The 22,906-nt window shown below is 50.2% G+C and overlaps 1 protein-coding gene across 6 annotated transcripts in view; it reads right to left on the reverse strand.

Moving 5' to 3' along the window:
• The window catches only part of ZNF541 (zinc finger protein 541), a 43,503-nt gene extending 20,986 nt beyond the window's left edge, over nucleotides 1–22,517 (reverse strand). For 2 of the 6 annotated variants that reach the window (XM_027617204.2, XM_027617199.2), the window contains exons 1-10: nucleotides 22,407–22,497; nucleotides 21,993–22,146; nucleotides 21,094–21,245; nucleotides 10,586–10,989; nucleotides 7,801–8,044; nucleotides 4,295–6,134; nucleotides 2,513–2,571; nucleotides 2,071–2,230; nucleotides 1,655–1,822; nucleotides 424–748 (exon numbers count right to left, since the gene is read on the reverse strand). In XM_027617204.2, the coding sequence (XP_027473005.2) occupies nucleotides 424–748; nucleotides 1,655–1,822; nucleotides 2,071–2,230; nucleotides 2,513–2,571; nucleotides 4,295–6,134; nucleotides 7,801–8,044; nucleotides 10,586–10,892 (3,103 nt within the window). In that variant the 5' untranslated portion in view covers nucleotides 10,893–10,989; nucleotides 21,094–21,245; nucleotides 21,993–22,146; nucleotides 22,407–22,497. Of the gene's footprint in view, nucleotides 1–423; nucleotides 749–1,654; nucleotides 1,823–2,070; nucleotides 2,231–2,512; nucleotides 2,572–4,294; nucleotides 6,135–7,800; nucleotides 8,045–10,585; nucleotides 10,990–11,073; nucleotides 11,261–21,093; nucleotides 21,246–21,992; nucleotides 22,147–22,271; nucleotides 22,338–22,406 lie in introns of those variants that run through there. The other 4 variants (XM_027617202.2, XM_027617203.2, XM_027617201.2 and 1 more) reach the window with 4 other exon arrangements.
• Between the last annotated feature and the right edge of the window lie 389 nt (nucleotides 22,518–22,906).

Raw genomic sequence — 22,906 nt, forward strand, 5'->3', positions numbered from 1 at the left:
CTGCATGGATACGGTGCTTCCTCCGGGGGTGACAAAAATGGCCTAAAATTAGATGGTGTGATGGGCGCACAACCCTGTGAGTATACTAAAGAAATACCATGTACTTCAAATGGGTGATTCATATGGTTTATGAATTCTATTCCGGCCAAACTGTTAAAAATTACTCAAAGGGCAGGCAGAAGGGTGGGCAGGCTGAACAGTCTCTGTATTTTCTTTCTGGCTGTAAAACTCCAAGCACCTGGAAGGCTGCCGGTCCCAGAGGGTGCTGGGATACCTCCGAACAGCGGCGGGACTCACACACCAGGCACAGCCACGGGCCGGAGAGAATGTCTGGCCCCCATGCAGCAGGTGGGAGTGGATCTGGCCCCCAGCAGGCCCGCCACACGCGGAGGAGAGACCATAATGATGCCCAGCGTCACTCACCAAGCATGTTGCTGATGAGTTTGTCGGGACCGGCATGAGCAGAGGTGGAACAGAGGGTGTTGAAGTACAGCCCTGAGCCCTCCCGGATGGGGCTGAGCATAGGGGGCGGCGTATAAGGAGAGCCCTGGAACAGTCCCTTGAGGAGGCAGTCCACGAGGAACACTGGAGACCGCAGACAGCTCTGGTGGCATCCTCCCAGGCCCGGCTCCCCAAATGAAGAGGGTGGAGGAGGGGCGAACGATGCCTCGGGCTGGGGGCGCTTCTTCCGCTTCCTATGCCGGCTGCTCTCCTTGCTGTCTCTCTCTTCCCCGTCTTTCTCTTGTCCCTGGGAAAGAAAAGAGTTCAGGACTCAGGGGATCGCCCGAGGCCACCCACCACACGGCTCGGCCTTCAGGATGGCAGGAGAGTGGGAAGAGAGAACGGACTCCGGACACAGAGGGACACCACGCCTGGGGCCCTCAGAAGAGGGAGCCTAGCAGGGCCCCCCGCGCCTGAGCCTGACCCCAGAGCCTAACTAAGCCGCTGGAGCCCTCCCATGCACCCGTGCCCTCAAGGACAGGCCTTGATGCAGGGCAATCTGGGAACAGGTGAGGCCAGTTTCAGCTGTTAAACCGCCTGGCCCTGAGAGAGTGGGGGCTGGACACGGCCACAGCATGACCAGAGGAAATGCAGCAGCAGGTCCTGTGAGACGAGCAGAGGCATCCGAGCACCTCATCCCCGAGTCGAGCACGGGCTTGTCCAGCGAGATCCTCCAGTACGGGCTGAAGAGACCGGTCACTTGAACTTGGAATGCTCTCTCACCTCCACGCAATCTCCCCTCCTCTCTGCCAGTCTCACTCCTCCTCTCCTCCAGGTCTCAGCTCCCACACCCCTCCTCCAGGAAGACCCCCCTGACCTCCTCAGGCGGTGTCCCTGGTGCCCCCTCAGGGTGCCCTCAGCTCCCTTCGCTCCCCCTCACGGCCCAGCCCACACTGGGGCACCACTGTCTGGGGACAGGTCTACTGACTCTGCTGGACCGGCAGCCCCAGGGGGCGCGGTCACCAGAGTCCGCAGCACTGCCACCACAGGCAGGCACCCAGGAAGCTCCGAGGATGGTAACGACTGAACGAACACGCTCTCCGAGACTCAGATATTTTTCTGACGTTTGGTCTGGACTACCCCCCCCACCACAGCTTCTGCCTTACGCAGGTTGGGGAAGCAGCAGGAAGGAAGCAGCCTGACCCGCACCCACCTTGGCAGTGCTCCCAGAGGGTTGGTTCCCTGGAACTACAGGCACAGGGATCCCCAAAGAGGCTGCAGCCGTGTTGTCCAAGGACTTCTTAGCTCCTGGGGGACTCTGCCCGTCCCCCTCTGGCCTCAGCACCTGTCTCAATGGCTTGCAAAACTCTGTGCCAAACACCTAAATGCAGAGAATTGATGGCTTTTTAAGATTAACGGGTGGGCAAGAGGGGAAGAGCTGCTCCAGCCTGCAGTGCCGGCCGCCCGCCCCCACCCCGGGGAGCCGCACAGCCCTGACTACTGGCCCCCTGCCCAGGCTTCCCCCAGGGGGACATCTCCATCCTGAGATAAATGACATCCGGTCACCTAATCCCTGAAAGCCTGCCAGAAACCCTGAAAGCACAGAGCCGACTGCGCGCGCCCCTTCACCTGCTGCTCCTGCTTCCCTCGAGGTGACGGCCACTGGTCACTGTGGAAACACATGTGGCTGCTCAGCCCTTTCTCTGTATAAAACATCTGGCTGCAATTCTTGCAGACATAAGTGCTCCTTGGCTCTGCCCAGTCTGCAGGGCCCCCATTTTGCTGGTTACTGTGGGGAAACATGGCAGGAGGGAAGAACGGGAGAATAGGACTTTGTCCCCATCACTAATTTCTTTGTTTTTGTTTGTTTTTAAGTCTGATCCATTGATAACTCTTGATGAACCCTAAGAAGTGGAGAGAGGATACCCCAATTCTTCATGGCCGGGTGCATACCTCTTCAGGACTGAGGCATCCAGAACTCGGTGACCCAGGCCCAGCACATAAAAGCCACCAGAGGAATCGGAGGGGCTGAGCACCTCCAGGCCGGGCGGGGTATGGCTTCTGAACTTACCATCCACCTGCCACGTTCTCCTCCTTCAGCGGATGGGGGAGCCGGTAGATATTTCCACCCTGAAGATGAAAATACATCTGAGCCAACATATTGGAAAGGAGGCATGCAAGAGCTACAACTGTAAGACTCTGAGAAGAAAGCATAGATGTACAGTTCTTTGTGACCCTGGAGGAGGCACTGGGGCCTTGGATGACACTGAAACGAAAAGACAGAACTGACAAATTTGACTTCATTAAAACTCAGAACTGCCGTGCTTTAAAGGATACCATCAAGAAAGTGAGAAGATGACCCCCGGAATGGGAGAAAATCACTGCAAGTCACATACCTGACAAGAGAGTTGTATTCATAATACATAAAGAACTCCTATACAGCTCAGTGATGAAAAGTCTAATCAGCCAATTTAAAAACGGGCAAAAGATCTGAAAGACACTTAACTCAAGGGGATTTACAAATGGCCATTAAGCACATGAAAAGATGCTCAGCACCAGCCACCTGGGCAATGCAAATACAAAGCACAGCGATGTGATACCACATCACACCCATGAAGGTGGCTGGGATAACAAGCCTGGAGAGCAAGCAGTGTTGGTGAGGATTTGGAGAAGCTGGAGCCCTCCCGTACTGTGGGTGGGAACATTAAATGGTGTGGCTGCTTTGGAAAAGTCTCACAGTCCCTCAAATGGTTAAACATAGAATTGCCATATGACCCAGGAATGCCCCGCTCCAGTATTTCCCAAGAGAAATGGAAACCTATGTCTGCATAGAACCTTGTACACGAACATTCACAGCAGTACTATTCACACTGGCTGAAAAGTGGGAACAAGCCAAATGCCTGCCAACTGATGAACAGATTAACAAAACGTGACACTACCATACAGTAGAACACTGCTCAGCCATAAAAAGGAGCAAAGCACTGACAGGTGCCACAATGTGGACGAACCTTGAAAACACCACACTAAGTGTAAGAAGCCAGACTACAGAAGGCCACGTGGTGTATGATTTCAATTATATGGAATGTCCAGAAGGGGCAAATCCATCGACACAGAAGATAGACTCATGGTTGCCAGGGGCCAGGAGGGCTGGAGAGATTGGGGCCGACAACTCAGGGTGTGGGACTTCTTTTTTGGGGTGATGAAAATGTTCTGGCAAAGAGTGGTAATAGATGCACAACTTTGTGAATATACTGAACGCCACTGGAGAATACTCTTTAAAATGGTGAATTAAACGGCATGTGCTGTTAAAAAAAAAAAAAAAAAGAGGCAACTGTGGGGTGAGGGGAAGGGTGCTGGACCGCGGGCCGTGGTAAGGAAGAGCAGCCCACCTCTCTGCGCCCAGACCCGGTGCCAACTGCAAGGACTGAGCTACTACCACTCGGCAGGTGCCAGCCAGTGTTCGGACTGTGACTCCCACCTGGTGAGAGACAGCATCGCGTGCAGAAATATTTCCGAGGCGGGATCTCTACCTTTATATCCTCTGAAAAATTTAAGGAGGCCAATCCAAAAGGAAGTGAAAGGCAAAAAGCAAGCAAGCTGGAAAAGCTTCGAGGAGAAAACGTCTCTGACAACTCTAAAGACCTCATTCTCAGCTCTTTCGGGGGGTGGGGGTGACAGGAGGAACCACAATCTCTATGAACCTTCCTTCCCGCCTCTCTAAACCTGTCCCGGAGGAGCCCCTGAGATGAAACACAATGCCTGACCAACCAATAAAGGCAGGAGCAAGTCACGAATGAGACTCCGGCCCGGAGCACCGGCAGGTGTCAGGTCTCGTGAGGGAGAGCCCAGGTACCTGGATTCTGTTGAATATGGTCAGCTTGGACTTGGAGTCCTGGGGCGGCTCTGCTGGAGGCCCGGCCGACGAGAAGGAGGCCATGGCTACCTGGCTCGGGGAGGCCGTGCAGCCCATATCCATTTTCACCTTCTCCTTCCGGAAGCCCGAGAAGCGCTGGGACCTGGGGTTGCCTGAGAAGAGCCTGTAGCCTCCGCCCCGGGTGCAGGCCTGGCTCTTTTCACCTCTTGTGGCCCCCAATGCCATGCCATTCTCCGCCTGGGCCTGCTTCCCTGGGAGCTGGGCTCCGAGGGGCTCCTCCCCACCTAACTGGGTCTGCCGTGGGCCCCCGGGGGAGAAGATGTCCCCCAGGTCCAAGGTCCCTTTTGTGGATCTCAGCTGCTTGGCCAGAGAGGAGATGTCCGGATTGCCAGGAGGGTCCAACAATGAGGCCGTGAGGGACGGCGGAGTGGTGGCCACTTTGGGTCCTCCCTTTGAGTTCCGTCTGGTGCTGGCTGGGGAGGCCTCCCGGGGGAAAGCGGGTGTGATTTTCCTCCTGCGGGCTGGGGACCCCTCTGGCTCTGGGCTTCCAGGGCCAGCATGGAAAGAGTCAACAGGGTGTGCTGGCGGCGGGGGCTGCTGTGGCCAGGGCCCTGGCAGTGGCTTCAGGGTGGCCTGCTTGCCCTCAGGCCCGGGGAGCTGGGAGAAGATCCGCTGGGACTTGGTGATCATCTGGAACACCTGCATCTGCTCGTGGCTCACCAGAGACTCCTGGGACTTCAGAAAGAGCTGCCGGAAGAGCGGCGTGGCATCCGACGGGAGCCCACTTGGCTTCTGGGCATCCTGGAGGCCCGGCTCCCCTGGGTTTTGCCACGAGAAGGAGTCGCAGTCAAACTTGCTTTTCTTGGAAACCCACGAGTCGTCTTCCCCACCGGCAGATCGGGAGTCACCAGAGGCCTCCCCAGGTGCCTTCAGGAGTGTGGCAGGGAAGGGCGACGTGTCCTCCAGACTGGTGGTGCCCGAGCTGGGCGAGGGCTCTCCTGCGGGGGACGTGCTGCTGGGCCCCGGGCCTGACTCACAGCCCTCCCAGGGCGGCACTGACGGGGCCTTGTGGACCATGAACACGTTGTTCCCTTTGCTCTTGGGGCAGCTGGGCAGGTTCCGGAGCCACTGGAAGTTGTGGCTGGCTGGCTGGGAACTGGCAGGGACCGTCTGGCCTCGGAACAGAGGCAGGCAGGCAGGCAGGGGGCCACCCTCAGGCCAGCCCTCCAGGGTGGGCGGCAGTGGGAGCACAAGGGGCTCAGACTCCGCTGAGTCGGTGCCACCGTTCTCCACAGCTCTCGAGTGGACGGCTGTGAACATGGCAGCGGCAGGCTCCTTCCTTGCGGGACGAGGCTCCTCGGGAACGTCCGTGCCCAGGTTTCCGGGGGCTGCCGGGATGCCTGCCGGGGTGCAGGGGGAGGGCCCGGTGGAGGGTGCGCAGGGACAGGCCGCGTTCCTCCCCTCTCCACCGTCTGAAGGCCCTGCGGCCGCTGGGACAGAGGAAGGAATCTTCTGGTGGACGATGCTGCTCACGATGCAGCGCAGGAGGTCTCGGTTGGGCAAGAGGGAGCTGGGGGACCTGGCTTCCGGGGGCGCCAGGGATCGTGGGCCAGTGGGCGCGGGCTGGCCGGCCGCCTCGGGAGCGTGAGGGGAGTCCCCGCAGGCCTCCTCTTCCGGGGGGGCCTCCTTGAGGATGCACAGGCCATGCTGCACCTCGTAGTGACGGCGCAGGGAGCGGTAGTCACAGTAGCTCTTGCTGCAGCCCTGTTCGATGCACACGAACGGCTTGGTCTTCTGATGGGTGAGCATGTGCCCGGTCCTGGAGCCACACGGGAGGAGCAAGTCAGCGGGTACCTTGGCCGCCACTCACGGTGGGGCCCCAAGTGGGTCCCCAAGGGGCAGTGGTGCATCCATGTCACCAGTCAGAAGCTACACTCGCCCCCCCCCCATGAGGAAAGACCCAAGCGGCCCCTCCGATGGCCAAAGCAACACAAAGGGTTCTCCTCTCCCCAACTTTTCAGCAAACCCCTTATGGGAGGGGGGAAAAATATCAAAGAAAGGCAGACTGGCGTTTCCCAAAGTGAGTTCCCAAGGAACACCAGTCCTCCAGAGTTGCTCCCTGAGGACATGGGCTCACCTGGCAAGGAAGTTTTGAAAAAAACACTCTTTGCTCCTTGGAGGTTCAGAGTAGCAAATTTAAGAGCCACACAGTACATAGATGTCTCTCTCACCTCCCAGGTCTCTCAAACTTACTTGCCCACAGCACCATCTATTCAAATAGCCCCTTTTAGCATCCCTGAGGACCAATGTTCTGCAGGATACACTCGAGAAGATACTTACTGGATGGAGCACGACCCTTCCCTTAGCCAAAGAGTCTTTGCCTTCCCATAGCACTCCTCTAAGGAGACACCTACCTGGAACCTACCCCCGGGGAAAAAAAAATTTACAGATGCCCCATCAGTAAAAACTTTCTAGCAAACAGCCAAATGCGCCTCCTGTAATTTCTGCAATTAAGTAAATACGAATATGTACTACGTTTACGTCATACTTCCAGCTATATCCACATATCATTGGCATAAACAAATGAGTAAATCCCGCTCTAAGGTTCCCAACAGCCCTACCCTGGCCAGTCTAATCTCCATGGCACATGGGGTTATCTCCAGTAAATAGTACAGCCCTCCCTCCAAAGCCCTTCTGAGGGGAGCTGCAGAGGAGGAGTCGGGAGACCCAGTTTCTAGTTAGGAGCATCATAAAAATGCAAGGTCTTGCCATCTTCCACTGGCAAGTCTCTGGGTTTGAAAAAAAAGTGTGCCTTTCCAACCTCACTAGCAAGAAAAGCTCATCATTTCCAAAATACTGAGAACAAAGGGAATTCTGGCTCCTAACTCTTACAATGGGCTTCATTTTTTTTAAATCAAGAGTTTTGTTTTGTTTTGTTTTAAAAAAAAAGGAGTTTAAAAAATACGTTAATGCTCCAATGCCAGGCATTTCAGAATCAGGCCCCCTGAGTTATTCCCACACACACTCCTCATAAGATACAGATCCATCCTCCTTGGACGCCTACCTGCCAGGGATTCCGAACATTTCTCTATAGTGTTAGCCCAATTCCCTGCATGACAAAATTGCCTTGGGAGTGAGCGCTTGTGTGTCTTGAAACCCTCAAGGGTCCTGCCTGCAACTGAAGCAGCGTTTTCCTCCCTGGTGTGAATGGGGGGGCTGGGCAGAGGGACCCGTCCCCGGCAGAGTGAGCCCCGTGGCTCAGAGGGCTGGCAGTGTGACAAGAACGGAGGGGGCGTCCGCGCACAGCTCACAGCCATCTGGGGAGCAGGAGGGGACCCCTGCCGAGCGCGGGCCGGGTGGCCTGGTGGGGGGTGTGAGGGAGATCCAGGAGCAGCGCGCCCACTCCCCACCGGCCCCCTAACCACTCTCCTACATACCAGCGCGCGCCCATTCCCCACCGGCCCCCTAACCACTCTCCTACATACAGGTGGTCCTGGCGCTTGAAGGCCTTGTTGCAGATCTTGCAGACGTGCTTCCTCTCCTGGCTGTGTGTCAGGTAGTGCTTGCTAAGGGAGCTGGCGCTGCTGAACACCTTCCCACAGAGGCTGCAGTCCAGAAGCGGGTTCTGGGAGGAAGCATGCTGCCGCTTTCCTTTCCTGGTGCTCCCACAGGTGGCCCTGCCTCCTTCGTCAGCCTCCTTAGGCACCTTGAGGGTGCCGAGCCCCAGGTCTAAACAGAGGGAGAGAGCACAGGTTAGGGCCGTGTGGGGACATCAGAGGGCACGGCTGAAGCACTCGGCGGGTCTCACGGCTACAGCCCGCTGGGGCAGAGGGGCCAGGTCCACGCCCTCCAACTCCAGCGGCTTCAAGCATAGAGAACAGGAGGAGGGGGAGAAGGGACCCCGGTCAGGCCAGCCCCGCGGGATGGCACTCGGAGGGACGGTCTGGGACAAGGTGACCACCGTGGGCCAGGCTTTATGGCTAGACCATCCATGGCACTCTCGAAGGCCAAACCAGAAAAATAGAATCCAAGACCTTAGCAAAGTACAAATCCTTCCTTGCAGCCAATTCCACTTCTGGGATGTTAAAGGAATAAATATGTATTTGTACAAAGAGGTAGCTGGTAAAGCAGTTAACAGTAGCACTGCGTTTCCTGTTAGCAACAACCTAGCATCTGACTAAAGGGCACGCAGGGGACCACAGGACACTTTCAATGGTCTAGGACACAGCATTTAAGATAAAACCGTGGGAAAATATCTGACGACACGAACGGATTTTCATGCCACGCTACTCGGTGAGAAAACAGCAATCTGTTACAAAACAGAAAAAGACAAAACAATTTGAATAGAAAACAAGCTGAGAGAATGGCATAGACTGGGAGGATTATGGGCCACTTCCAGTTTCCTCTCTTCGTGTATTTGAATGTGTTTCCGTGTTTTCTGTATCCCTTGGGGTAAAATGATAAAAGGTATGTTTACAAACCACTCACCTGGGGACCCGGGGAGGGGACAGGGAATGCTCAGGCGGGAGAGGGGCGGGGTCGTCAAGCATCTCAAGGGCCAGTGTGTGGAGAGGGAACCACCCGCTTGTCTTGCTCCAAGGGACAGAGATTAGGTTTGGTGTCATCTGACTAAAGAGAAGCGGATTTCAAATCACTGGACACATAGAGCCCATGGATGCAAGGACGCTGAGGGCTCCTGCTGTCCCCAGCGCCTGGAATTCCCTCCGGGCACTCGTGGTCAATCCACAATTGTCTGGTGGACGGACCAACTGTGGAAGATATTCCTGCTCTTTAGATTGGTCTTCAAGATGGTTGGGACCGCCTCATGAGATGGCAAGTTTAGAAACCGCCACTTCTCTTGGGCGCTGCAGGGAGGGGGGAGGCAGGAGTGGGCACAGCAGGTGCAGCGTGAGAGACACCGCAGGAAGGAGCCTGGACTGGAGTCTCCCAGCTCTGTCCGGCTGTGGGCCGTCTGTCTCTCAATGTGCCTGCTCTCCTCTTCGTGTAAGAAATTACCGTGGCAAGTGGTCGACTGATCCCAACAGTTTAAATGCGGAATAACAGAACTCCTGTCGGAGAAGTCCTCAGCCCTGCTAAGCTACTTTAAAAATGCTCATTAAAGCAACTATTAAACCAGAAAACAAAACATTGTTCCAAAAAATTGGCAAGGACACTGAAAATCAGGCAGGGTCACCGGCCAAGGAAGCTGCCGGATCTTCACAGAACACAGTGTTAGGAGAGTGTTATAAAACGGCGTACGTTCTCTGACAGACAAACCCACTGGGAGGAATACGTTCAAAGAACTCATCTGAAAGGAAGCTCGACATGTAAAAAGTTGTTCAGCTTGGTTAACCCATCTAAGCGACTTATCCATGAAAAGAGTTAGCAAAAATCGAATTTGGGGCGCCTGGGTGGCTCAGTCGGTTGAGTGTCCGACTCTTGATTTGCACTCGGGTCATGATCTCGGGGTCGTGAAATTGAGCCCCGAGTTGGGCTCTGTGCCCCAGCAGGGAATCTGCTTGAGATTCTCTTTCCCCCTCTGCCCCTCCCCCACCAAATAAATAAATAAATAAATCTTTTAAAAAATTTTAAAAATCGGGATTTATCTTGTAGGGGAAGCCTGAAAGCAAACCAAAAACCAAATGAAAATCGCACCAAGGCGGCTAACTACCCCATCAGTCCTCCTTTTGCTCCTCTACTGTTGGAGAGAGAGACTTAGAACTGAATCGATGGACGGCCTCAGATGAACCCCACCGATTCTGATGGAAATAAGTACTATCTGCCACGTGCTCTGCAGTCCATGCAATGTTTTCACATTCCTTTCTTCTCTTGCTTCTTAATGCTGTTACTCTGGGGGGAAGCAGAGTGAGCACTCTCATGACCCCCACTTCACGGATGAAGACACTGAGGCTGGGGAAGGTTAGCCAACCAAGTGACAGACAGACAGGATCCCAGGTCACTCTGCAAACATGAAAAGGGCCTCTGAGATGTAATCGGTAGGAAAATCTCCTATGAACTTAAAAGTCTGCCCACACCACACACAAGATCAGGACATCCACAAACGGCCCAGTTTCTCAACATTATTCCTTAGGATCAGTGTTCTGTTTCCTTGACTAGGAAGTTGGAAATAATTCCCAAGTTAAAAAAGAAAGTGTCCCCTGTTCCCTATTCACCTGTGGAAGATAAAAATTTTCCTATCCAATCCCCGAGCCGGCCACAGGAGCTTTCACACAGCCCTCTGGGCCCTCGGACCCAGGTAGACAGCCTCACCTTGTAAGGAAGTCTGAGATTCCGGGTCTGCGTACTCCTCCAGCAGCTTCACAGAGTCACTGTCCTTCCCTGAGTACAGGGACAGTGTGTCTAAGTTGTCCTCCAGTGCCTCGCTGGCCAAGTCAGGCGTTGGGAGGCTGGGGTCCAGGTCCAAACCACTCAGGCCAGCGTAGAGCAGGTCTCGTGTGCTGGGACCCAGATCCCGGTTGAGGGTGTCACTGCAATTGAGTCCCTGGCTCTCGGAAAATGAAGGGAGATGCATCTCTGGAGGGAGGGCACCCTCATCCCCGAGGCTGTACTGGTCCATGGCTCTCCACTGCCAGGTCTTGGCCAAGAGCTACTCTCCAGACAAGCAAGGCCGTGTAAGGAGTCAGGGAGGAAAAGCTCTTGGTGCTGTCTAATTCCTGAAAATGAATGAGGAGGAATCAAAATTATGAGATGGCAATACAGAGTGGTGGATGGAGCGTGGACTTGGAATTCAAACAGACCTGTGTTTGGGTCTGTTCTCTGCCACTTAACAGCCATGTGAACTTGGGCAAGTCACTTAAGCTCCACGAGCCCCAGTTTCCTCATCTGTAAACTGGGCATAAGAGTACCTCCATCATAAGGTTGTTGTAAGGAATAAATGAAAGGATTTCCAGCAACATGGTGGACAGAACTGACCTCTTTCTCCAGCTATAAACACAGAGAAATATGACAAAAGATAATTTTTAATACCCAGCCGAGCTCAGGAAACAGGCAAAACCCCATGTGCCAGCAACAATGAGAAAACGCAAAGGCAACTTCAAGGTGTAGGCTCAAGTCAGCCAGAGGGGAAAGTCAGACTCAGATACTGAGCCTGGTTGTCCAACACGATGGCAACTAGTCATACGGGGCTGTGAAGCACTTGACACATGACTGGCCCAAACTGAGACATGCCATAAGTCTAACCTGCACACTGAATTTGGAAGACTTAGTACCAAAAAAAAAAAAAGTAGGTTTAGTATGTTTTTATATTATTACATGTTGAAATGATAATATTTTGGATACAGTGGGTGACATATGTGATTAAAATGAATTTCATCTTCCTCTTTTTAGTTTTTCAATGTGGCTCCTAAAAAACTTGAAATTATATATATATATGGTTCAAATTATATTCCTATTAAAGAGCATTACCCCAGAGGCTGGGACCCAGGGTCATAACAGACATGGGAGAAAAGGAAACAGGGCCCTGAGCTTGTAGGAAGTGGAGATCTGGGACCTTGGAAGAGCCAGGCCATCCATGGGAAAACTAAACAATTAAAAAGAAAAACTGTGCACACGGGGCGCCTGGGTGGCTCAGCAGGTTAAGTGTCTGCTTTCAGCTCAGGTCGTGATCCCAGGGTCCTGGGATTGAGCTCTGTATCAGGCACTCTGCTCAGCATGGAGTCTGTTTCTCCACTCAAATAAATAAAATCTTAAAAAAGAAAAGAGGAAAAACTCTGCACACAAGCCTAGAGAAGTACCCCAAGAGTTAGGAAGAAAACAGGGCAAAGAGAGACAACAAAACCTAGCATGAGAAAAGAGTAAATCAGTTCAGGGCAAGAACAAACAAGTGAAACTTGCATGAAGACATTTAAATTAAAAAAGCTCACTGGGAAGGGCTAAGCAGCAGAAGAAACAGTGCTGAAGAGAGAAATAATGAACTGGCAGAGCAATCTGAGGAAATCCCCCCAGAATTCAGCGCAGAGAAAGAAATGGAAAATATGAAGCTGAGACACTACAAATGGAGAAGCAAACGCAAAAGACTACTACTGTCCAACAGGAGTTTCCCCCCAAAAAGAGGAGAGACTACAGAAGACACATTTTTTTTAAAGATTTTATATTAAGTAATCTCTCTACCCAGTGTGGGGCTCGAACTCACGACTCCAAGATCAAGAGTCGCAGGCTCCACTGACTGAGCCAGCCAGGCGCCCCAGGAGACACAACATCTTCAAGAGATATTGGTGGAGGAATTTCCAGAATTGCAGGGACACCAGGCTTAAAGCTCATAATTCCTGAAGGTACATGGTTAATGACCAAGCGCTGCAAGGCAGAGCAGGATGAGTAAAAATGAATTCACTCCTCAACACACAATAGTAGAACTGCTGACCATGAAAGACAGACAGGAGACCCTACAAAGGACCAGAAAGAAGAGGCAAACAGTCTACAAAGGGATGAGGACTAGCTTGATGGCAAACATCTCAGAAGAGCAGAGGCTAGGAGACAAGGAATAACACTGCCAGCAGAAGTGCAAGAGCCGGCACAGAACTCAATGCGCAGGGAAACTAGTATCAAGAGGGCACAACAAAGACTTTTTCAGACAAGGCATAGGAGGTTGCCCATAAACCTTGGCTCAAAGGCTAATATAGGTTTTGAACCATTTGGAAAAGAAAAGACAATGATTAACTTTGCACTTTACCTATGCTAAAAGAATCCAAGTGTAACTACCGAAAGAAAAGGAATAAACTATGCAACATCTGAACTAGTAGAATTTATCCCGCCCCCAAAAAGAGAAAAAAGACTCAAATGGCTAAAATTAGAAATTAAAGCAGAAACACAACCGGAAAGGCTTATAAAAGATTACTATGAACAACTGCATGCTAACAAATTAGGTTAACTTTGAGAAAAATGGACAAATTCGTAAACAGACACCAATTACCGAACTGACTCAAGAGGAAACAGACTATCTGCATAGCCCGGTGAGAAGGAAAAAGATTGAGTTAGCACCTGGAAAACTTCCCACCCATGCCACCGCAATGGAAAATCAACTTTATTGGAACTCTGGAAAACAGTCCAAGGTTTACTGCAAACAAGACAAAGGGGGATGAAACACGGTCCTGTGGCATTTTAACTTACTCCTGTCTCATCCCCCAACCCCCCCCCGCCCCCCAGCAGTGGTTTTGAAGACAGAAGCCCCGTTCTGGCGTGGGCTCCTAGTGCAGAAGGGAGCAGAGATGATCTTGTTCTCACACAGCTGAGCTCGTCCGTCCTGACCTGTCAGAAGGCTCCCGAGGGGCTAACACGGAGGTCTTGCCTTGATTTTGCCTAACTTGGAACTTTCTCAGCAGAGAACAGTCATGGGGATGGCACTTGTTGAAAATATTAAAGGCAATACTGTACACCCAAAATTAATATAAGCGTATATGAATTACACTTCAACTAAAAAACGCTCAAAAATTAAAGAATAAAAGCAATGAAGCAGGTGCTGCAGCCCAGGGCAAAGGATATGAATTGGGGCCAACAGCAGATACGCCACTGAAAGCCAGGGCGGAAGAGCTAAACAGTGAGAGACTTTGAAGCCTAAGGGCTTTGAAAAGCTTCCATGCTGGCAGTTTCTTACAAAGCTAAACACGGTCTCACCATACAATCCAGCCATCACACTCCTTGGTATCTACCCCAGTGAGCTGGAAACGTATGTCAACACAAAACCTGCACACAAATGTTTACAGGAGCTTTATTCATAACTGCAAACAACTAGAAGCAACCAAGATGTCTCTCAATAGGAGAATGGATAGCCAAACAAGAGTGATCCTGAGTGGCACACATGTACAATGGAATGTTATTCAGCAATAAAAAGCAAGGAGCTAGTGGCTCCTGGGTGGCTCCGTCGGTTAAGCATCTGCCTTTGTATGGGTCATGATTCTGGGGTCCTGGGGTTGAGCCCTGCATTGGGCTCCCTGCTTGGTGGGGAGCCTGCTTCTCCCTCTGCCTCTGTCCTTCTTCTCCTCCTCCCCCCAGCTTGTGCTTGCTCTCTGTCGCAAATAAATAAAATCTTAAAAAAAAAAAAAAGCAAGGAGCTATCAAGCCACAAAAAGACATGGAGGAATCTTAAATGCACGTTGCTAAGTGAAAAAACCTGGTCTGAAAAGATTACATATTATATGATTCCAACCATAGGGCATTCCGAAAAAGGCAAAACTATGGAGACACTAAAAGACTGGTGGATGCCAGGGTTCGAGGGGAGGGAAGAGGGATGAATAGGTAAAGCACAGGAGGGACTTTGAGGGGAGTGAAACTATTCTGTGTGATTCATGTAATAGTAGGTACATGACATTATACATTAGCCAAAACCCACAGAACTACACGACACAAAGAGTGAATCCTAATGTAAACAATGGACTCTAGTTAACTAAGAATAAAATAAATTTTTAAAAATAAAAACCATCCACGTATTTCAAGGACTCGAGAAGGCCATGGGCCCACGGCAGGCACATGCTCAGAAAACACTTGTGAAGGCTCTAAGCTCTCACTTCTGGCTGCCCGTCGGTCTGTGAAAGCAGGAAGTAAAGGTGAAGGCAGAGGTGCAAACTCCCGTGGAGCGCTGAAGGTGTGTCCCAACACTCACACAAGAGCCCAACCGCAAAGACTGGGAGATATATTTGGACTCCAGGCACTTAAGGAAATCTCCGCCAAATCATAGCTGACCGCAAACTAACAGAGCAGAGACTTCGCTCACCACACACGACAAAGAATACAGTCTACAAAAAGAGTCTGCAAAAGTTACTAACCTAACATTACAACCCATAAGCAGCAGCAGCAGCAACAAACCCTGGGGTAGGGGGGAGGAGAATCTGATTCCAAGAGTCACCACCACATTATAATATCCAAAATGCCCACTTTCTCAACAAAACTAATTACAAGGCAGGCACACAAAGTTTGGCTCAATGAGAGGGCTAACCATGTCATACAAATGATAGACTCAAACAATATCAGCCGTTTACGTCTGGCTGCTATCATGAAGAACAGCATTTTCAAAGTTAATCCACATTGCGGCGTGCATCACTACTTCACTACTTTTTTATCAACAGACAATACTCCACCGTCTGCATATAGCACATTTCCTTCAACCATTCATCTGTTGATGGGTATTTGGGCTGTTTCCATTTTAGGCTATTATGGATAATTCTGTCCTCACCTAAACATTTAGTAAATGCCTGATGACTCACTGGTAACAGATCTGGTGGATCCTAGAATAACTGGAGTTTGGGTCTAGATTCCTAGGCTATTGGTTTCTACTGTTTTTAAACTTTCCATGTTGAAATGTAATAGAAAAGCTGTGCCCACAACATCTGCATTTCACGTCATGCATCTACCTGCATGTCTGTGTGGAGCTTATTGGGGGAAACTCAGAAGGTGAATACAGGCCCACAGCAGTACAACTCTGAGACCCAAGTGAGTTCTAGAATTCAGAATATGGGGTAAATCAATGAAAAACACGGTATTTTAAGTAACCTTCGGTGGGTCTGGCAACCAAATCACTATTTCTGCATCGAGATCTGTGATGACTCAGAGCAAATGGAATAAATACTGTAAAGAATAACATGTGAGTTCAGGTTTGCCCACCAAATGAGGTCTGCGACACCCTGGCATTGTCCGAGTTTTTTGGGTTTTTAAACTGCAGAGAAGGGGAGTGGGGACCATTGAAATTTATATTCTGAGGCAAAAAGAATTTCTCTGCCAATTCTGAAGTCCCTTGCACAGTGTTGCAATAAGCTCTCTTCAGCACTCCAAAGAGGAAAGAAGCCAGCTCTTTCTTCATATTCCAATAATAAAAACAAGCTAATAAAATAGAAAGCATTAAATAAACATGTAGCAATATTTAATAAAATAAAATATGAAGCATTTTCTCCTTCTCAGGCATCGCACTAAGAGCTTCCCATGCATGCATTCACTCCCTTCTCTCTACAACCCAGAGGTCGGTGCTGTATCACTTCTGTTTTACAAAGAAGGAAAGGGACTGACTGACGGAGACGCTAAGTAATTTGTCCAAAGTCACTCGTCTAACAAGGAGTTGAGCCAGGCCTTAAATCTAGATATTCTGACCTTACAGCTTGTGTTCTTACCCACTACGCAATACGAATTCACCATAAATAAATTTACACTGAGCTACACCAATTAATCTAGAAAGCACAAAAGGTTCTGGATAGGGGCAGAATTCCCCACAGGCCAAATCACCTGCTTTCCAGCATACTCCCATAGTCCACAGAACAAACTGGTCTCATTACCACTTGGGGCAGGCACGCCCAAAGTCCAAAGACCATGTTTTGATATTTACATCCTTTTCCAGTTACTAAAGCAACCCCCCCTTCAGCCAATATCGAACTTGTTCTTGTTCTGTCAACAGATAAATTCAATTCAACAAGTTTTAGCACCTTCTATGTACAGGGCTCCCCACTAATCCCTGTGGGGCGGGGTTTGTGGTCCCCTGGAACCTTGCAGACATTCCCAATTCTTTCCAAGAATTTTATAATTTTGTGCTTTCACTTGGAGAACCACCTAAGAGAAGAAAATCAGTCTATGCAGATTATTGATTTACTACCTTATAACCCAGTACTACCATTTGGTTTCAACGCCCGGGGTGTGATTTAATTGCACAAATGCCAAAAAGGATGATTTTAATTGCCACAGGCTAATGAGAAGAGGACAGAGGTGGATTTAGTTCATGATAATGCCTTTGGGGTCACCTAAAAGCCAACAGGCATCGTGGTACAAATGGAGGTCTTGCTGCATTTGGAACTGAGAGAAAGGACAGGAGACTGGAAACATCACAGGGTCTGCCTTGGGCAAGATGTTTGTTTCAAGAAAGCTGTTCGGTCTCAGCAAAATAGCACCCCTCCCACTAAACTCAGCAAAATAGCACCCTTCCCACTAAACTGATGTTTATAATTTGAATTACGCTGGTTTGGTTGCTTTGTTACATTTAGTTTGCAAATTGATTTTGGCTTTATGGGGCCACAAGAACTGTAAACTTTAGGAACATATGCCTTGTTTTATCATCATTTATGTCTTGTTTAATAGTTCAAAAAACAATTTCAGCCAACGCTAGGGATCCGAAGCAATTTTAATGTTTTTCTTTTTAAAAAGGCCTGCCATTCTATGACTGGTGGGAGCAGGAGGGAGGCAGGGATTCTCCTGTGAAATGCCACAGCCTCTTGGGAGATTGGTCTGCCATACGTTCTAGCCTGCAGCAACAGGTACACCATCCGGTAAATAACATTTACCGAGCCATTGTTTGGATGGAAAGGAGGCAACAATCTAAACACTTACCGCCTCCATAAAGAGGTTTTATTTCACCACAGTTAATCTGAATATTTTTCTATTGGTTATCCAGTCGAAAAATCTACCAGACTTCTTTTGGACAGAGCATTGCTCTCCAAAAGAACTTTGTGTGCTGATGGAAATGGTCTAAGTCTGCACGGTCCGAGGACGGCCGCCAGCCATTAGCAGCTGATGAGTGCCTAGAAATGCAGGAGATACAACTGAGGAGCTAAATTATGTATTTTATTGAAGTTTCATTGAATGTAAATGTACCTAGCTACAAGTGCCTGGCAGCTCCCACACTGGACACTCACAGCAGACCTAGAGATTTCTCATTGAAGTAAGGCTTTCCAACTTCTATTTCAAAATCTTGGAAAAGGGGTGCCTGCCTGGCTCAGTTTGTGGAGCATGTGACTCTTGATCTCCCGGCCGCCAGTTTTAAGCCCCATGTTGGACATAGAGTCTACTATAAATAAGTAAGTCTTAATATTAAAAAAGAATCTGAGGCTCTGTCAACTGCAATAACAATTTTCAAGAGAAGCCTTGCGATCACAAGGAAGTCATGGGCTGGAGCTGAGAAGTGCAGGTGCTTTGGACAGAGCAGGCACTCTCCGGTTTGCCAGAGCCCCCACCAACGCCTAATCTCTCACCCCCTCCCGCCTCACTCATTTATATGCCCTGCCAGGCCCCCCGGGAGACCTCTTCCCTTAGGACCCTGATTTGTGCAGTTTCCCTTGACCAACCTCTCTCTACTTAGATTTACCGAATGAAACCCTTCAACTGCAGGCCCAAGGGGCCCCTCCCAACATACCAAGTCTGAGACTACCTCTCCCTCCTTCGGAACTCCATAAGCACCTGTTAGGCAGGCCACGTAACACTTACCCCAAATGGTCTCGGAGTCTCATGATCTCTCAAGTTCTTCTAGTTTTCCCCAGACTACAAGCTCTAGGACGGCTGTGCCTCTGCCTACGTGTCCATACTCCTCACAGCATCTTGCCTGGCACAGAACTAACTCTGATCAAAGAAAGCTTTCTGCATTCCTTTTGCAGATGTGTGACAAAATCCCATGTGCCACCTCCTTTCCTCTTTGAAAAGCCCCAACCTACTCTCCTGTCTGCTCTTTCTCTTTTCTTTTTTCTTTTCTTTCTTTCTTTCTTCCTTTCCTTTTTCCTTTTTCCTTTCCTTTCCTTTCTTTCTTTTTCTCCAAGCACCATCTTCTCCTTTCCCTGTCTGCGTCAGGTTACCAGGGAGAGAGTGATCACGTCCGAGTAAGATCAGACTGCTGGAAGCTGAGAAATAAGAAACTTGCAGCTTCTACCCCAACTATGCAAATTCTTTCATTGTTTTCCCACTCCAAACATTATTGCAACTACAGGTCTGTTTTGTTTGGCCTATGCGGTGTCTTTTTGCAATTGCGTTCGTCACCAACATTTTTTTAAATGGGGAGATTTCAACTAAATGTATTAATTTCTGGCTTCTCTTGAAAATTGTTACATTTTGCATTTCCTGATAGTTATCAGTAGGAGAGAGGTGAGGGACAAAGGCCATCTCCGAAGAGATGTTCCCACAGTCCTCACTTTCTTCCTCCCTGGCCCCTATAATCATCATTATAAATACCAACAATAGAAGCAAATACTTCTCAAGGCTTTGTCATGTGCCAGGCACTCCTAGAATCACTTATGGATCATTGGATTCCCACAACATCCCTTTGAGGCACATCCTCTGTTCTTAACCCTATTTTACAGATGAGGTAAATAAAGTCCAGAGAAGGTAAGTAACTTGCCCAAAATCAAGGTTAGGATTCAACCCCGGGTAGTCTGACGTCAAAGCCCTCACATGTAACCACTCTCTATGCTAGGATTCCGCACCTGAGCCTGGGACTCCTGCCCCACACTCTGCACCTACTTTCTTAAGCTGAACAACCAAAGGACACTCCCTCCCCCGGCCATGGAACCAATATAATTTTAACCAGAAGGTTAACTCATCTCCTCTGATCGTTCACTAAAAGAGCAGATTTACACCTTACATCAGGAAAGAGAAAGAAGATATGGAGGAATCAGAAGGCTAGGACTATGATTTCCAGGAAAATTTTTTACACAGAATTAACTAAGGGAGGAAAAGAGACCTTAAACCTTCTCATTCCAAAAGCTGATCCTAGCATAAAATGCAAATAAGCATTAAAATCCAGAACAGCAGTTTTCAAAGGGAGGTGGATGGGGGTGGGGAACCCTGGGGTCCTCAAGAGTCTTTCAGGGAGTCTTCAAGGTCAAAACTATTTTCATAATAATATTCAGACATTATCTGCCTTTTTTACTGTCAGTGAAACTTTCCAGAAGCTACAGGGGATTCCTCAAAAGGCTGAATGCGAAAGCAGATATGAATGTCCAGATGACTCTAAAAGCATAAGACAAGGCCACTATTCTCACTAAATTCTATGTGTTCTGAAATATAGTCTTTTTTTTTTTTATTAATGAGAGTCAGAGAGAGAGAGAGAGAGAGAGAGAGAGGCAGAGGCAGAGGGAGAAGCAGGCTCCCTGCCTAGCAGGGAACCCGATGCGGGACTCGATCCCAGGACCCCGGGACCACGACCCGAGCCGAAGGCAGACGCTTAACCATCTGAGCCACCCAGGCGCCCTGAAATATAGTCTTTTAAAAAAATTTAAAAATTAGTCAATTTTGTTAATATATAATGAGTTTGTTACTCTTATTTTTATATGAATAAATAGTTTTAAAACTTATTACACTTCCAATACACCAAATATCAGCATATATAGTTCGCATGCACAAACTCTCTGGGGTCTTCAATGATTTTTAAGTATAAGGGGGTCTTAAGATCAAAAGTTTGAGAACTGCGGCTCTAAAGAGGAAAAGTCCTGCATGTACACACATCTAACACAGAAAGAAACGCTAAACCAAATATTCCAAAGTTTTGGCCAGCCGACATGTTTTTGTAAGGGCTTCACAGTCTTTAAATGCCTTTTAAATTCATTGTCACCATTTAAAGATCAAAAGGTTTCACATAAAGACAGTGTTCTGGTCTCTTCTCAAAAAAAAAAAAAAAAATTAAGTTCTGGCAACACTGTCCTGGCATTTCCACTCGGCCATTTCCACAGACTGGTAGGTATCACTTAGATGGGGCACATGATCTTTGGTTCACCACAGTGCAGGCCTTTAATTGCCTGTACCTGGAGGTATCTAAGTTGCTACCCTAACCCAGAGGGGCGGCGGGGAAGCATTTTTGCAACCAACAATGAAACATACATCAATTTAATAAATGTCTGCATTCCTCCAGAGAAGTCAACATGCACTATAACCTTTTCCTTATCTGACTTCCCCAAAGCAGCAACTTGTAATGGTTTCACCATTCATACAGAGACTCTTGGATCAATTAGAAACCCTTCTGAGAAAGAAAGGAATCCATCTGACAAAAAAAAGGTATCTTTGGACAGGGGCAAAGGGAGAAAACTCACCAGGAGAAGAGCAAACGAGTGACTCTCCAGGGAACAGGAGGGTCCAGGTTAGGCCCCACAGGGAGGGGATTCAGGTGATCGTCAGACCACTGGCTATTTCCTCCTGGAACTCTGGGTAGTAAATTCAGGACACTCATCCAACTTCTTTTGCCCTGAAAGCAGGTGGTGGAAAGGAAGAGTCATTCAGAACTTGGGTCCCCAAAGAAGCAAGGACACAGGTGTGAAACAGGGAAAGGGGCAATTTTTGGAAGAAGGAAGAAAGCAATACTAAATTGGAGAGATCTAGATGGGAAAAGGGGTTTTGTTGTTATGGGAAAGTTATTTTTTTCTTCCTTCCTTGGGAAGGGACCTGGAGGGTTTTGCTGGGGAAAGCCTAATTGGGGTAGGACTGGTGATGAAAGGAATTTTTGCTGAAGAGGTGGGGAAGAGGGTTGGAAAAACAAATATTACATGAGAAACTGGAAGAACTGAGTTGGTCTGTTATCAGTGGAAAGATACTACAAAAATGGGGGCTCTTGGTGGGAAGAAACAATTTTTGCTGGAAAGTGATCCTGAATGGAGAAAGAATCTGGAAAAGAAAAAATATATATATTTCTACATATACATTTTTTTTTTTTTTTTGCTAGAGGAAGTTCCTAAAAGGAGGGCGAGGGGTATAATCAAAGAAGAGAGGAGAGATTTTTGTTTTTGCTGGAAGATCCTAAAAAGAAACAAATCTGGGTCCCCTATTCAGAAGAAAGGGGATTTTTAGCAGAAGGCCTGGAAGCTAGGGCGAATGCAAGGCCGTGGTGCAGAAAGTGCGGAGGTCGGTAAGGCCCCCGAGGCGCGAGCTGGGTAGCTGTGAGGGGGCAGTTGGGGCCTGCGGGGCGGGGGGAGGAAAGAAAGGGGATGCAGCGGACCAGGGGCCCCTGAGGAGAGTCTTCTCCAAGCGGGAAAGGGCTGCGGGGGTGCAGCAGGGTCCGGAGCTGTTGGGAGTGCAGAAGGTGCGTGCGTGACGCGGGGAGAGGGGCGCCCGACGCGCCTGCTGCGCTCCTCGAAAAGGAGATGGGCCCCCTAAAAAACAAATATATAAACGAATTAGATTTTAAGGGGGGGAGGGGTTGAAAGGTGAGGAGGGGCGGGGAAGGGGGGGTAGGGAGGAAAGGCAGAAGGCAGGGGCAGCAGCAACCGGGTTTTACCCGCCCCGGGGGCTCGCGCGCCGCTCTTGAGCCTCGCGCCTGGCGGGCCTCCCAGCGGCCCCCTGCCTCCCTCGCGCCGCCCGCCGGCCGGGCGCGCACGCGCAGCCCGGCCCGCCCCCGGAGCGGCCAGCTCACCCGCGGCGCGGGCGCGCGTGCGTGGCTGAGGGTCGCCTCACGACGCCCAGGGCGGCCTCGCGCGCCCCTCGCGCCGCCCGGGCTCCCGGCGCGTGCCGCCCGGCGGCGAAGTCTCCGCAGCTATTGGGCCTCCGCCGAGGGGCGGGGCCACGCGAGGGGCGGGGCCTTGATGCGATCAGGTGACCTGCGGCGGGCGGGAAAGGAGGCGGTTGGTCGCCATTTTGCGAGGAGGGCCGTTGAGGGCGGGAGAGTGTCAAGGCGGAACCCGGGAAGGGGCTGCGGGGGAGGGGCCGGCCCCCCAACACCCGCGCACACACGGAGGCCGAGAGTCCCGCGGCACCAGCCATTGTTCCTGGAGGGCGGCTTTAGAACGCAGCGGCGGGGCACTCGGGCTCCCTGCGGCTGCTCAGAGCTGCGGTGGCCCGCAACGGGGGCTGCGAGGGCGGGAGCCCCCGCCCTGGCCGGGTCGTGGGGTCCAGCGAGGCAGCCCCGCGTGTTCC

The sequence above is a fragment of the Zalophus californianus genome, chromosome 17, assembly GCF_009762305.2.
Source record: "Zalophus californianus isolate mZalCal1 chromosome 17, mZalCal1.pri.v2, whole genome shotgun sequence".
Lineage (NCBI taxonomy): Eukaryota > Metazoa > Chordata > Mammalia > Carnivora > Otariidae > Zalophus > Zalophus californianus.